General features: G+C 42.5%; 1 protein-coding gene across 1 annotated transcript; it reads right to left on the reverse strand.

The window, feature by feature from the left end:
* Window positions 1–353: 353 nt before the first annotated feature.
* PDCD2 (programmed cell death 2) lies at window positions 354–10,078 on the reverse strand. Its single transcript, XM_083732681.1, has 6 exons — window positions 9,701–10,078; window positions 6,901–7,143; window positions 4,708–4,857; window positions 3,742–3,857; window positions 1,214–1,330; window positions 354–579 (listed from the first exon to the last, which is right to left on the reverse strand). Exons 1-6 carry the CDS (start codon window positions 9,993–9,995, stop codon window positions 421–423), a joined length of 1,080 nt encoding a protein of 359 aa, XP_083588807.1. The 5' UTR covers window positions 9,996–10,078; the 3' UTR covers window positions 354–420.
* Window positions 10,079–14,531: the final 4,453 nt, after the last annotated feature.

Below are 14,531 nucleotides of genomic sequence, written 5' to 3' on the forward strand. Positions count from 1 at the left end.
AGGGATAAGAACAATTTAAAATGGGTAGCACCATTTAAACACCTGGTCATATGAAGCACCCAGTTACCTCCATGGTGGAGGGAAGTTTGTCCTTTTACTGAGCATAGGGGGATGCTTTGGAGAAATCTAGCTCTAAAATTAAAGGTATAAAAATAAGACGGCTGTCTGAAAAATCTTACCTAGCTGCAGGCATGGCAAAGTTTCACTACAATATAATAAAGCTACCTTAGCTAATGGTTTTATTAAAACAAAAGGGCAACTGCTATCATCTCATCACTGGATAAGCGCTTTCTTCTTTTGTTTTATCCATGTTTTGTGTAGATGTCCCAAGGGTAATAAACACAATGACAGGATTAGTTATAAAGTGAGATATTTTAATGATGCAGAGTTAAATGTCCTGCCATTTAAATTTTGTAGATATTAAATAGTGCTAGAAATATCCTGCTTCCAGACGAATTCTTCGGTATAGTGGTTGCCTCTGTTACAGCTGTCGGCACACGTATAAATAGCTAGTGTTCCCCAGTCGATGCTTTCTCCAAGGCTGTCAACTTTTAGGTGATTCAGAAGTTGCGGCATAATCTTAAACAAAACACAACAGAAATGTTAAGTTACCTTTTAAGGTACATAGTACTTTTGCTGTACTACATAGTTTAGAAGGCACAGTGATCAATTCTTTATAGTCTTCAAATCTTAGCTTACAGCCCCCACAAAAGCAACAAGATTAGTTGGGGTGGGGGGAGAGCACCATTCAAATACTCAGCAGAATCTGTAGAAAAATTGCAGCAATTACCTGTCCTAAAAGGTTCATTTAGCACTTGGCCAATAAAGCAAGATGAGCACCGCAACCCCAGAGTGGGCCACGACTGGACCTAATGGTCAGGGGTCCCTTTACCTTTACGTTCTAGTCAACAACCCGTTTTTAATTTAGGTAGACTATAGTTCAAAAAATGTGTATCATTGAACTCCTGAATTCCCACAATTCAGGCTACACAGACTTTGGCAAGGACTGAAAGAAAATTTAAGTAGAACTAAGAATTCAGTCCTAAAATTCTCCTCTGCTGCGCGCGCATATATATATATATATATATATATATATATATATATAATATAATATAATATAATATAATATAATATAATATAATATAATATAATATAATATATTGCATTACACACACACACACTTATTGCACACAATTTAACCAGATTTCCATACCTGGAATTCAAATACTCTCTTACTACCACATAAACAGTTGGGGATGTCCATCTCCTGAGGAATGTTTTCTGCAGAAATCCAGAGTGGGCCTTCTCCATCTCTACAGTATCTGATAATCTGAGATTAAGAGAGATCACAGATGGAGTTTTAAATTACATGGAAAGGCCCCAAGACTTCAGTCCCTTTAAAATTAATGAAACCTGAATTAAAGCTCCATTAATATCAATGCCAGTAAGCGCAATTTAACTTCTCTGAACTGGGGCAAAAGGTTATGAACGAAAATGAAATATATATGTCATCCCTTCTGTGGAACAATGCTGTGCTGCTGGTCACCCCACTCAAATCTTGTGCCTCCATGGCAACCATGTTAGCTTGTTTGCTCTACAACCTCTAGAACCAATCCTTGCTTTATTTCAGGATGCTAAGAATCAGAGACTTCCTTCAGAAAACGGAAGTCTTACTCAAATAAGAACATCCTTACAAAACAGTAAGAGATGAAAAGGAAGTATATCGCTGAAACCACGGATTAAAGTATGAATATGTCAAATACAGGCAACCAGCTATGGAGGCAATTGAACCAATAATAACAAGGGTTTTAAGGAGATTGCTGAAAAGTTAATTAATGTGTCTTCACTGTGGAAGACTTGGGACAGAGGCAACTAGTGACAAGAGGTGAACTTCCAAGACTTCCTTCTCAAGAAATTAAAAACCACAAGGTCTGAATGGTTTCTAGTCAAAGGTTCTAAATGACATCCCTTAGCAGCCATGGGATAACAGGACAGATCCTCCTCTGGATCAATAAAAAGTTAAAGAAAGGGTAGCAGAAGGAATAAGCAACAGGTTGCATAATAAAGGGATGTAAGAAGTGAGATCCTATAAATAATAATAATAATAATAATAATAATAATAATAATAATAATAATACTGTCTGGGTTTCCCCAGCCACTCTGGACGGCTTCCAATAAAAGATTAAAAATACATTAAAACATCAGACATTAAAAACAGGGCTGCCTTCAGATGTCTTTTAAAAGTAAGATAGTTGCTTATTTCCTTGACATCTGATGGGAGGGCATTCCACAGGGCGGGCGCCACTACCAAGAAGGTCCTCTGCCTGGTTCCCTGTAACTTTGCTTCTTGCAGTGAGGGAACCGCCAGAAGGATCAAAGTTGGAACCTGTGCCTGTTCATAATTTTTCAGGGGCAGTGAAGTGGCTATGCTTGCTGACCAAATTATTCCGGTTGGTAAAAACAAAAAGGGATTGAACAGCTTGAAAAGGATCTCCAAACCAGATGAATGGGAAATAAAGTGGCAAATGCGGTTTGGTGTACAATGATGAACACTAGAGCAAAAAAATCCTTACTTTACACTGATGATGTGTTGTGAGCTGACAGTGACTGACCAGGAAAGGCGTCATGGTAGGTAGCTCAATAAAAATGTGTGTGGCAGCTGTTTAAAAAAGGCAAATACCACGGTAGGGAGCCTTAGGAAAGAATTCTGAAAACAAATCTAATATCACAATGCCTTTATAGAAATCTGGCTGCAACCACATTTTGAGAACCATACAGTTCTGTTTGTTGCATCTCAGAAAGAGATTGGGAGGCACACCTATGCCTCTGTCAGGAAGAAAAAGGAGAAATGTAAGATGATGATTATTAATAAATGTAGGAGTAACCAAAAATGGTCAGAGAACTGTAGCAGTTCCACTATAAGGAAAAGTTACAGAGTTGGCTCTTTTTAAATTAGAAAAAATGAGTAGGGCGAGGGAACATGATATGGTGTGAAACATGCATAGTGTGAAAGAACTGGATCAAGACATCTTACTCCATCTCTCGTGATACTAGAACTTCATTCAATGAAGCTGAATGGTGGGACACAAACAGAAGTACTTCATCACACAGCACATAATTTAACTTAAAAAGAACTAGTTGGATATGCTATATAGTGGTACCTTGGTTTACAACCATAATCTGTTCTGGACGCCCGTTTGTAAAACCAAAACAGGTTGTAACCAAGGCGCGCTTTCGCCAATGGGGCCTCCAAAAAAAAAGTTGTTCATAATTTTTTAAAAAATAGGTGGAATCCAAAAAAAGGTTGCAAACCGGGACACACACTTCTGGGTTTGACGTGTTTGTAATCCAAAACGTATGCAAACCAAGGTACCACTGTATAGAACAGCAGGAGAGAGCTATTCTCATGCCCAGTTAATCGGCGAGCTCTCCACTTCTGCCAATTTTGTCATTTAAGTGTTGTTGTTTTTTTTAATGTAAAACAATATTACCATTTCTCTTAGGTAGCCACCCTAAGCGGTGCCACTACCTAATTCCCCTATTACTTCTAAGATTTCATTTGGGCCAGATTTCTGATCTTCACCACATATTTTAGTACTTTAGTGGCATGAAGACCTAGTGGTTAGAAAATTAAGCAATACTGACAGGATTCTAGGCTAAGTAACAAATGACAAGCAGGCATTACTATTGAACTCATATTAAAAAAAATAGAGGGAGCCACAGAAAAATGAATTTCAAAACCTGTTCTGGTTCCGAAGAAATTTTCTCTTTAAACTTCTGAAAAATCTTGTCATCTTGGGTTTCGTGTTTTGCCATTGCTTCCAATGAAGTCTCATCTAGAGAATCTGGTGCTTCATCTAAAACCCAAACAGATTAAAACTTTATAGTGTTAAAATCAGCAATACTATAGTTTTAATAAGCAAAAGTAAAATCTTCAGAAGGTTTGCGTGAGAAATTAGAACAAAGTATGTTAAGATGAAGAGCCTGATTTTCATAGTGTAACTTGTTTAAAATATTCCTTTTTGTGAAATGTTTTTAAAAGAAAAGGCTGTGTCTTGCCAGGGAGATTATGCATGTAATCTTCTTCAAGTTTATGTACTTTTTGTTTATTGTTAATCTGTATTACTTTTATACTATGCATTCCTTTGTTTGTCAAACATTTCCTGATGACTAGAGCTTCCTGCGGGTGGCGGGACGCGGGTGGCGCTGTGGGTAAAAACCTCAGCACCTAGGACTTGCCGATCGCATGGTCGGCGGTTCGAATCCCCACAGTGGGGTGAGCTCCCGTCGTTCGGTCCCAGCTCCTGCCCACCTAGCAGTTCGAAAGCACCCTTAAGTGCAAGTAGATAAATAGGTACCGCTTTATAGCAGGAAGGTAAACGGCGTTTCCGTGTGCTGCTCTGGTGCCGGTTCGCCAGAGCAGTGTCGTCATGCTGGCCACGTGACCCGGAAGTGTCTTCGGACAGCGCTGGCTCCCGGCCTCTAGAGTGAGATGAGCGCACAACCCTAGAGTCTGTCAAGACTGGCCCGTACGGGCAGGGGTACCTTTAGAGCTTCCTGCAGCCAATCAGAAGCCGCGTTTTGTTTTTCAAAGGCTTTGGAAGTCGAACGGACTTCCAGAACAGATTCCGTTCGGCTTCCAAGGTACAACTGTAGTATAATTTAAAAATAGGTCTTGCAGCAAGGAAATTTATTCATACTACTTACCTGTATTGGCAGCAGGTGTCAATTTTTTTTTGTCCTGATCTTCCTCTTCTGTTTCACTGACATTGGAGGAGTCAGTTTCTTCAGGCTCTATCACAATTTCATACTCGGGGAAAAGAAATTTATGATCTGGAATAACAACATCCAGCTCACCTACAAAACAAGAACCCAAAATTATTTTGATCATTCTTCCCTATTCTACTTTGTATATCAGTCTATTTTCAAATGATTTCTTGGGTGTGGGGGGCAAACTTTAAAACTAGCAAAGACAAATATAGAATGAAATGGCCAGCAGAATAAAGCCAGAGCAGAAGGCACCATTTTTTTTATACAAAGCTGCAGTGTCTCAATTTTTCGATTTCTTTAAAAACCCTGCTTGTCTCTAGAAGCAGAAATGTCCCAAAATTCAACAGTAACACCTCTAGCATTACTGTAGAGTTTTTATGTCATTCTACTCACAGAGACAAACAGGATTTTAAAGAAATTGAGGCACTGCAACTTTGCTTAAAAAAGAAACTTGTGCTGCTGGAGATGTCAAAGACCAAAAGTGGACTTTGCAGCAACGCCAGAAAATATGTAAAAACTATTTTGGCAAAAATTTCTGAATATAATAGAGGATATGATGTTTTAGAATTCGTAGGTGAATAACAACAACAACAACAACGACTACTGTGTCATCTCCTTCAGGCCAGACTGTAAATGGCCTTGCACTACCCAGGAAAGCCCTCTTGGATGACACAATGAGGATGCAATGGAGGCAGCAAAGTATACCTTCTTTGCTGCCTTCACTGCCATTTGGTAGGCTTGATGATGAGGCCTCACTAGTGTTTGATTGCATTTGACTGGAGTTTTGCTCCACTTGCGTTTGAGCTGTCTCCCAGCTTGCTTCCTCATCCTAAGCTATGGAGTGGTACCTCGGTTGTCGAATGTAATAAGACCGTTCAACTTCCAAAACATCTGACAACCAAGGTGCAATGGGCGGTCGGTAAATTCCATTGAGAAAATGGAGAAATGCGCCTCGGAAGCCGTTCGACTTCCAAGGCGCGTTCGAAACCCAAGGTTCCACTGTACCAGGAAGCCAAATGGGCTCCACAAGATGGGAGAGGGTGCTGAAGGGCAATCATGTCAATGGCCATTAGGATATTCCAGAGGCTGGCCAGGGCTTTGATATGAGCACCAGTTATATCAGCCAAAAAAATTCCCAGAGCAGTTTTAGAAATCCATTGGATTCATCAGCCGCCAAGGGCAGACAATCCTAATAGATACCCAGCCTCTGCAGAGAGAAAAAAGGTGCTAAAAGTCTAAATCTCAATAGGAAATGATTAGACCATGACCAGAGACTGACGCCAATAACCTCCACTTTCAGATAACCCTCTTCACAAGGTCCCGAGCGTGGCCTGCCACATGTGTTGGGCCAATAACATATTGGAACAGCTCCATGGCCGCTATGAGGCCCTGAGCCACCGTAGAGCCATTCACGTCATCATGGATGTTGAAATCCCCCAAACCAGCAGTCTGTAAGCCTTCAACACCACCTGAGACTAGCTCTGTCAGCTTAGGCAGGCAGACTGCTGTGGAGCTAGGTGGACGGTAAACCAGCAGAATGCCAAATCTGTCCCAATTGCCCAATGCCAAGAACGTGCCCTCTAGTTCTCCTGCCCCCAAATAGACAGAGAGCCTGGAAAGAGCTAATTTCTATAGATCACAACAATACCCCCTCCCTGACCCTCAGGTCTGCCCTGACGCTGCTCCAAATACTCAGGTGGACACAGCTGGGTAAGACCAACCACACCTTGCTCAGCCACCAAGGTATCAGTAATATAGACCAGATCAGCCTCCTCATCCAGAAGAGGATGAGGGATGTCTTCCTCAGAGCTAGCCTGGCATTCAGGGCAGCAGCCGCGGACCAAAGGGCTGGCTAACAGGATGACTGCAATGCCTCATGTTGGAGGACGGGCTTGCACACAGCATAGTCACTAACTGTGTGGGCCATGTACCCCTTCCCTGAACTGCCCCACCTCCCATACCATACTTCCCCCTACCCTGAAACATTGTGATTGCACCCCACCCCCCGCTCTCCCCAATTATAACAATTCTTCTTGGACTGCTTAATTCTGAAGTAATCAAAGCCGATCTTCAACTGATGGAGACCCTCCTCTAAATCAATGCAAATTTCTAGAGTTTCAAATTGCTTACCAGACTGCAAGCATGAAAGCTTATGCCCTGCTTTCCAGTCCTTAACTTGATGGTCCTTGCTACAGTAATGAGCCTTGTGGCATTTGGAGCATGTTTTGCTTCCTAAACACCCACAGACTCGGCACAGCTTCGTCCCACATTTTAGCTGTTGATTTGCACAAATTGGCTCTTCATGGGGTGGCTCTTCCTGTGGTGGATCATAAGAGTAGGTGTCATTCTTCCTTGGTAATTGATTCCTAAAAACTTGAAAATAGAAAAAAATTATTAACTAACTGAAAGCAACAGTATGGATATATATTTTTTGTTTGCTCTCTCTGACCTGGCTATGTCAGAAACTATACAAGTTGCTAGACTTCTCCTTAATCTTTACCAGAGGTAAAGGTAAAGGTAAAGGTACCCCTGCCCGTACGGGCCAGTCTTGACAGACTCTGGGGTTGTGCGCCCATCTCACTCAAGAGGCCAGGGGCCAGCGCTGTCCGGAGACACTTCCGGGTCACGTGGCCAGCGTGACATCGCTGCTCTGGCGAGCCAGAGCCGCACACGGAAACGCCGTTTACCTTCCCGCTGGTAAGCGGTCCCTATTTATCTACTTGCACCCGGAGGTGCTTTCGAACTGCTAGGTTGGCAGGCGCTGGGACCGAGCAGCGGGAGCGCACCCCGCCGCAGGGATTCGAACCGCCGACCTTTCGATCGGCAAGTCCTAGGCGCTGAGGCTTTAACCCACAGCGCCACCTGCGTCCATTTACCGGAGGAGAGACCTCTTATTCCAAAGGATCCAAAGCTCCTTAAGGGAGGGAGAGATCCACTAATTTTGTAATATTGGCAGCATTTGAGTGTGGTATAACAGCATGCACGGCATGTATATAATCTGAGAGAAAATTCACTTCTCAGGAGTGTCAAACTACACGCGCTCCAATTCTAGTTTAATAGTACCACACATTTCAGTTAGTAATCTCTGAAAAATTTCTAGCCACCATCTGAGGTATGACTCACACTGCTAATGTTTTCTTAAATCTATTTTTGATGCTTTAATTGCTCCGTTCAACAGACCAGTTATGCCATGAAAGTATCAAGAGCAAGGCAAACATTGTCAGTTTAGGATCTCAGAGGTTGGTTGGTTGTCTCGCATTTTAAAAGGGCTGTTCTTGTCAATATCAAAGCCAGCCAAGAAGTACCAGAAAATACCTCCCTTTCCTTAGCTCCACTTCACCAGTTTTTTTATTTTGACATTTAATTCAAACATGGCGATTTATGGTGCTCTGAGATGCTCTCTAATGCATCTACAAGGGCAGCACTTTAAGGAAAGGGAAGAAACATTCCCATATGATATTTAACTGCTGACATGGGTTGTTGGTGAAAAAAAAGATTGCCTGACTCCCTTTATTTTTAAGAAAACTCTACCAAATTACATACACTGTATCCGTTCATGATTTCTATGCTGTAATCTTGCAGTTGGTTACTCACACAAAGATACTACGGATTTTAGTGGGGCCAACATGACATGTTCCTGTGCACAAGATTGAAGCCACTGACAAGTCTCTCCCCCCCCCCCCCCATTTTCAAATTCTATTATAATGTTATGAGCTGGCTTTGTTTATTATTTTTGGACTTCCAGTTTTAGAACTCCTTCACAGCATTCCATTTAAGTAAGTTGTATTATGCCTATTTATTGAACTTTACCTGTGCTTTTTTCTTTGTTTTAAACACTGATTTATTTTGATCGATGGATTGTTTTATTGACTGTTGTGCAGACTGCCTTGTGAACATCTGTGGTGAATAGCAGTCTATAAATAGTAGAAATAAATAAAACTAGAATTTTAGCTGTGTACCTAAGATACATTTGCGTTTATTTAGTGGAAATATTTACATCCCACCTCTTTACCAGATGTGCCGCAAGGCAGAAGCAAACCTGTAAGGATACACCTGACAAATATGAATCAGGGTGCACAGGATGTGAGCCAATGCAGACGTTACCACACATCTGTATCGTGACAAGTGGTAGGACTGAAGATGCCTTGAATAAGCAAATGTAAGCAAACTCCTACACAGGGAGCTCAGCAGCAGGGAGCTGGGCAAAGAAAGCTGCATTTTTATTTGAAATGGGCTGTACAGGATCTGCTTCCCCCATGTTCGAGCGCCGTCATAAAGGTAGGGAAGAAGACCCCTGTCTGAAACCCAAGGGAGTCACTGCCATCACCTGTATATGATACAAGCTAGATGGACCAGTGACTCGCCTTCGGCTAGGGCCGTAGTTCCCAATGTGGGGCACACGCCCCATAGGGGGGGCAATTTTATTTTTAAGGGGGGCAATTCGAGAATTAGTTATTAACAGTGAATGGCCTTTTAGGCTTCCTCCACGTGAACAGGAGTTCACGTTTTGAATAATAAGAATTATATGTCGCGGGGGGGGGGGTGCATCAGGATTTCAGAGATGCTTAGGTGAGGCATGGCCCAAAAAAGGTTGGGAACCACTGGGCTAGGGCAACATTCCGTCTTCCTCAATGGAAGGACCCAAATTTTAATAGGCACAAACAACAAAGAGCCCAGGGAAACAGCCGGTCCATCCAATAACTCCTATCACCCCTAACCATTGGCCATGCTGGCCGGGGCTGCTGACAACCGCAGGTTCCCCAGTCGGGCCTTGAGGGCTTCAGCTGCAGTCCTAACTTGCCCCGCTGGGTTTAAGGGGAGGGGACTTAGGACTTCCAGCATCTGCCTCATGCATGCCTTTACGCCCACAGCAGACCCGACCGAGGGCCCTTCAGACGACACGAGGCCCCTCTCTGCCCACGCCCCTCACCTCTCAGGCAGCCCGGGGAGGGGCCGGCGAGGCGGTAGCAGGCGGGCCGGCGGCAGCCGAAGAGGAAGAGGCTCCTGTGGAAGGCGTCGGCCCGGCCTGGCCGAGGCGCGTAGAGTTGCAGCAGGAAGGCACGCGGCTCCCCGCACGCGCCGCACTGCAGCTCGGCGGCGCCCGGCAAGCCCGCCTCGCCCAGCCACGCCGGCCTGCCGCCCACTTTGCAAGGGAATTGCTCGCTGCGCAGCCGCCAGGCCGCCGCCTCCTCCGCGAAGCCCAGCTCGACTCGCCGCGAGGCCATGATGTCTCCTTCCTGGCCGAGGCGGTGGAAGCCAGCGGCAATGGAGTCCGCCTGGCGAGGGGAAACAACAGCGCCTCCGTCGGAGAGCAGAGGCACCTGCGGGGGTTGGGCTGGAGACGGTTCTTTCCAAAACGGCGCCTTGTTTAAAGTGGCGGGCAGCGGGGTGGTTTTCTTCCCAATTGGACCAGATTCACAAGACCCTCTGGTGGTGACAAAGAAGTGAGGTGGCTTCAATCCCCACCGCCTGGAATTAAAGGGGTCAGAATCCTAGCTGGAGTATGATCGAACCGAATTCCTGCCCCCTTCCAGATCCAGAACAAACACGAGCTGGCTCTAGGCTGGCCTGATTTTTACTCCGAATCCTAATACTGAATCGGGTTGTGTTTTTTAATGTCAGGGAACTCTCCCAACCCCCAGCCTCAAGGGCCTCGTGGGCAACTTTCTGAGAGCCACATGCCAGTTGTGGGCAAGGCAAAAAGCAAGGCGTGTGAGCAGCCTGAGCCAACAGGAAGGAAGCTATGGACGCAAGTTTGTCGGGTGGGTTGTGTTGCAGATGATACACACAGCATACTCCATCCGGGAAAGCAAGAAGCATTGCCGTTGGTCAAAGACACACTTCAGCCAGATAAAAGCTTTCGAGGAGGGTGCAGAGCATGGGCAGTGTGACCTAGCTGGGTAGGGGTGAGACCAGGGATAAACCCTAGAACTGGATCGGGACAAGTGGGCCACCAGGTTTTACACAGCTTCCTTTTCACCAGCTTTATGCGAAAGCAAATTTGCCTAACAAGCAGAGGCAGGTACCTTTAAATAATTGTGAAGAGAGGATATGGGCAAGTGGAGCTTGTAATGAAGAAAAGCTGCAATTAATAGAATCTCCTTTTCCATAGTTATCCAGGTACAGGAACTATGTCTTCTTCGAGATATGACCAACCCAAAGTATGTTCAAATGACCACATTATTAAGGTGCCAGTTACAGTCACTGTTGTGTCTATTAGATTTGGGTGGTGAGGATTCGTTTTTGGTCATATGAATTAGCTGCATGAAAGAGGAAGATAAATAGAGATACTGGGGCAAATGCTAGTCTTAACTCATGCAGTATCACATATTATACTGCAGCTGGGTCATGCTTCTTAGAGAAGGGGGATTGATCACCTTGGGGGGGGGGGTGTACTGATCACTTCCCTGCAAGAACAGAATGGTGTTTCAAGTACTGATGCACTGGATACTAGGTTAATACTTATGGTCATTGTACATTAAGGAACAGTTTGCATTATCACAAGAGCATGAAATTCAGTAACTCTGAATACCTTCCACTTACTTCTCTTGTGGGACTGGCACTGTTTCCAATTTTATTTTCAATTCTTTTCAGCATATAGCCATCCAAACCAGCACAAAGACAAGTCCCTTTTATCTTCTCTCCCCATCCCCATTTTTAAAATCAGAAATTATGTTGGTAATGGGACAAAATGTTAGTTTTCTTTTATATTGCTCCCTCGCACTCCTGGCAAGATAGTATAAACAGATAGTATTGTTGATGAGAGCAAAGGCTAAAAATCAGCCATTATCAGCGACTCACATTATTTCTATTTTATTATTTTTTTAATTTTTTATTAAAGGTTTTCTCAATACAACAAAAAAAGCAAACAAAATAACATATAATTTTTTCAATATCCACATTTTCTTCACTTCTTTGGACTTCCTCACATCTCTCGTTCCTGCGTTCTAAGTTTTTTGAACTTTACCCAGCAATTTATCACCTTGTTTCAATTCTTATATTATAATTTCCAATATTGTGTCCCTAATTTTAGATAATTTTACCCAAACCTTAAAAGCTTAATTTTAGCATAATAATTATCCAAAATTTGTCTTTTCTTATATTTTCATTTATCTTCATACTCCTTTTAACTATCTTAATGGTGCCATATTATTAATAATCTTACATCTTTCTTAACACTCATACAATTTACAGTATTTTTGTAAATAGTCCTTAAATTTCTTCCAATCCTCCTCCACAGCCTCTTCTCCCAGGTCTCGGATTCTGCCAGTCATTTCTGCTAATTCCATATAGTCTTATCAGTTGCATCTGCCATTCTTCCAGTGTGGGCAAATCTTGGGTTTTCCAGTGCTTGGCGATAAGTATCCTTGCTGCTGTTGTTGCATACATAAAAAATGTCCGATCCTTCTTTAACACCCTCTGGTCGACAATGCCCAAAAGGAAGGCCTCTGGTTTCTTAGGGAAGGTATACTTAAATACCTTTCCCAACTCATTATATATCATTTCCCAGAAAGCCTTAATTCTAGGGCAGGTCCACCAGAGGTGAAAGAACGTTCCTTCAGTTTCTTTACATTTCCAACATTTATTATCAGACAAATGGTATATTTTTGCAAGCCTGACTGGGGTCATGTACCACCTATATATCATTTTCATAATATTTTCTTTCAAGGCATTACATGCCGTGAATTTCAGCCCGGTGGTCCATAACCTTTCCCAGTCAGCAAACATGATATTGTACCCAATGTCCTGTGCCCATTTTATCATAGCCGATTTAACCGTTTCATCTTGTGCATTCCATTTTAGCAGCAAATTATAGATTCTTGAAAGTACCTTAGTCTTAGGTTCTAACAATTCCGTTTCCAACTTTGATTTTTCCACCTGGGATCCTATCTTTTTATCCATCTTAAAAACCTCTTTGATCTGAGCATAATGTAACCAATCTCGCACTTTATCTTTTAGTTTCTCCAAACTCTGCAACCTCCAATTATCTCCATCTTTTTCTATTTTTTCCCAATATTTCGGCCATTTGGCCTCCATATTGAGTCTCTTCCAGGCCTTAGCCTCCATTGGTGACAACCACCTTGGGGTCTTATTCTCCAATAAGTCTTTGTATTTTATCCAGACATTGAACACTGCTTTCCTGACAATATGGTTCTTGAAAGCCTTATGAATTTTAACCTTGTCATACCACAAATATGCATGCCATCCAAAAACGTTGTTAAATCCTTCCAAATCTAAAACATCAGTGTTTTCAAGAAGCAGCCAATCTTTCAACCAGCAGAAAGCTGCTGATTCATAGTACAGCTTTAAGTCTGGCAGGGCAAAGCCCCCTCTTTCTTTAGCATCAGTTAGTATCTTAAACTTGATTCTGGGCTTTTTGCCCTGCCAGACAAATTTGGAGATATCTCTTTGCCACCTCCCAAAACACTCCATTTTGTCCACAATCTGTAAAGTCTGAAACAAAAACAGCATCTTTGGTAATACATTCATCTTTATAACAGCAATTCGTCCTGACAAGGAAAGTTTCAATCTTGACCAAACTTCTAAATCCCTTTTAATTTCAGACCAGCACTTTTCATAGTTATCCTTAAATAGACTCATATTCTTCGCTGTTATATTAACCCCTAGGTATCTTACTTTTTTAACCACATTTAACTCTGTCTCTTTCTGAAACCTTTCTGATTCTAAAGGTGTCAAGTTTTTTTCCAAGACCTTGGTTTTCTGCTTGTTCAGTTTAAATCCCGCCACACGACCAAACTCCTGAATCAATTGTAATACCCTTTTCGTACTAGATTTTGGCTCCTGTAGGGTCAAAACTAGGTCATCTGCAAATGCTTTAAGTTTATACTGTTTCGCTCCGACCTGAATTCCTTCCACCAACCGGTCTCCTCTAATCATATTCAAGAGCACCTCCAGGACCAAAATAAATAACAAAGGGGAAATAGGGCAACCTTGTCGTGTTCCTTTTTCAATTTTGAACTCTTCCGTCACCACATTGTTCACTATCAATTTAGCCTTTTGTTCCGAATAAATTGCCTCTATCCCATTCTCAAACCCCCGTCCTACTCCCATCCCTTCCAAATTTTTCTTCATAAACTTCCATGAGATGTTATCAAAGGCCTTCTCCGCATCTATAAATATTAACACTGCTTTTGTATTGATATTTGTTTGCAAAAGTTCCAAAATGTCAATAATATTCCTTGTATTAGCAAATAAATGTCTACCTGGGAGAAAGCCTGCTTGGTCCTTGTGAATTACTTCATTTAAAACTTTTTTAAATCTGCTTGCTAAAATGTCTGCAAATATTTTGTAATCCACATTTAGGAGGGAGATGGGGCGGTAATTCTTAAGTTGTGTCTTTTCAGTTTCTAGTTTGGGTATCAATGTGATGAAAGCTTCTTTCCACGACTCCGGTGCCTTCTTCCCCTCCATAATTTCATTGCAAACCTCCATTAATGGATATATCAAGTAGTCTTTCAATGTCTTATAATATTTGGAGGTAAGCCCATCTGGCCCTGGAGATTTGCCCAATTGCATGTTCTGAATGGCTTCTTCAATCTCTTGTTGTGTTATTTTATAGTTCAGGATTGTTCTATTTTCCTGAGATAGCCTTGGTAGACCATTCTTTATCAAAAATTGTTCTATCTCCACCTCGTTTTGCGGCCCTTGTGTATATAGTTGTTTAAAGTATCTCTGGAAACACTTTCTAATCTCCACTGGGCTCTGAATATTTCTTCCTTCAATCTCTAAATTTGTGACCG

The sequence above is a fragment of the Podarcis gaigeae genome, assembly GCF_964106915.1.
Source record: "Podarcis gaigeae genome assembly, chromosome: 3".
NCBI lineage: Eukaryota > Metazoa > Chordata > Lepidosauria > Squamata > Lacertidae > Podarcis > Podarcis gaigeae.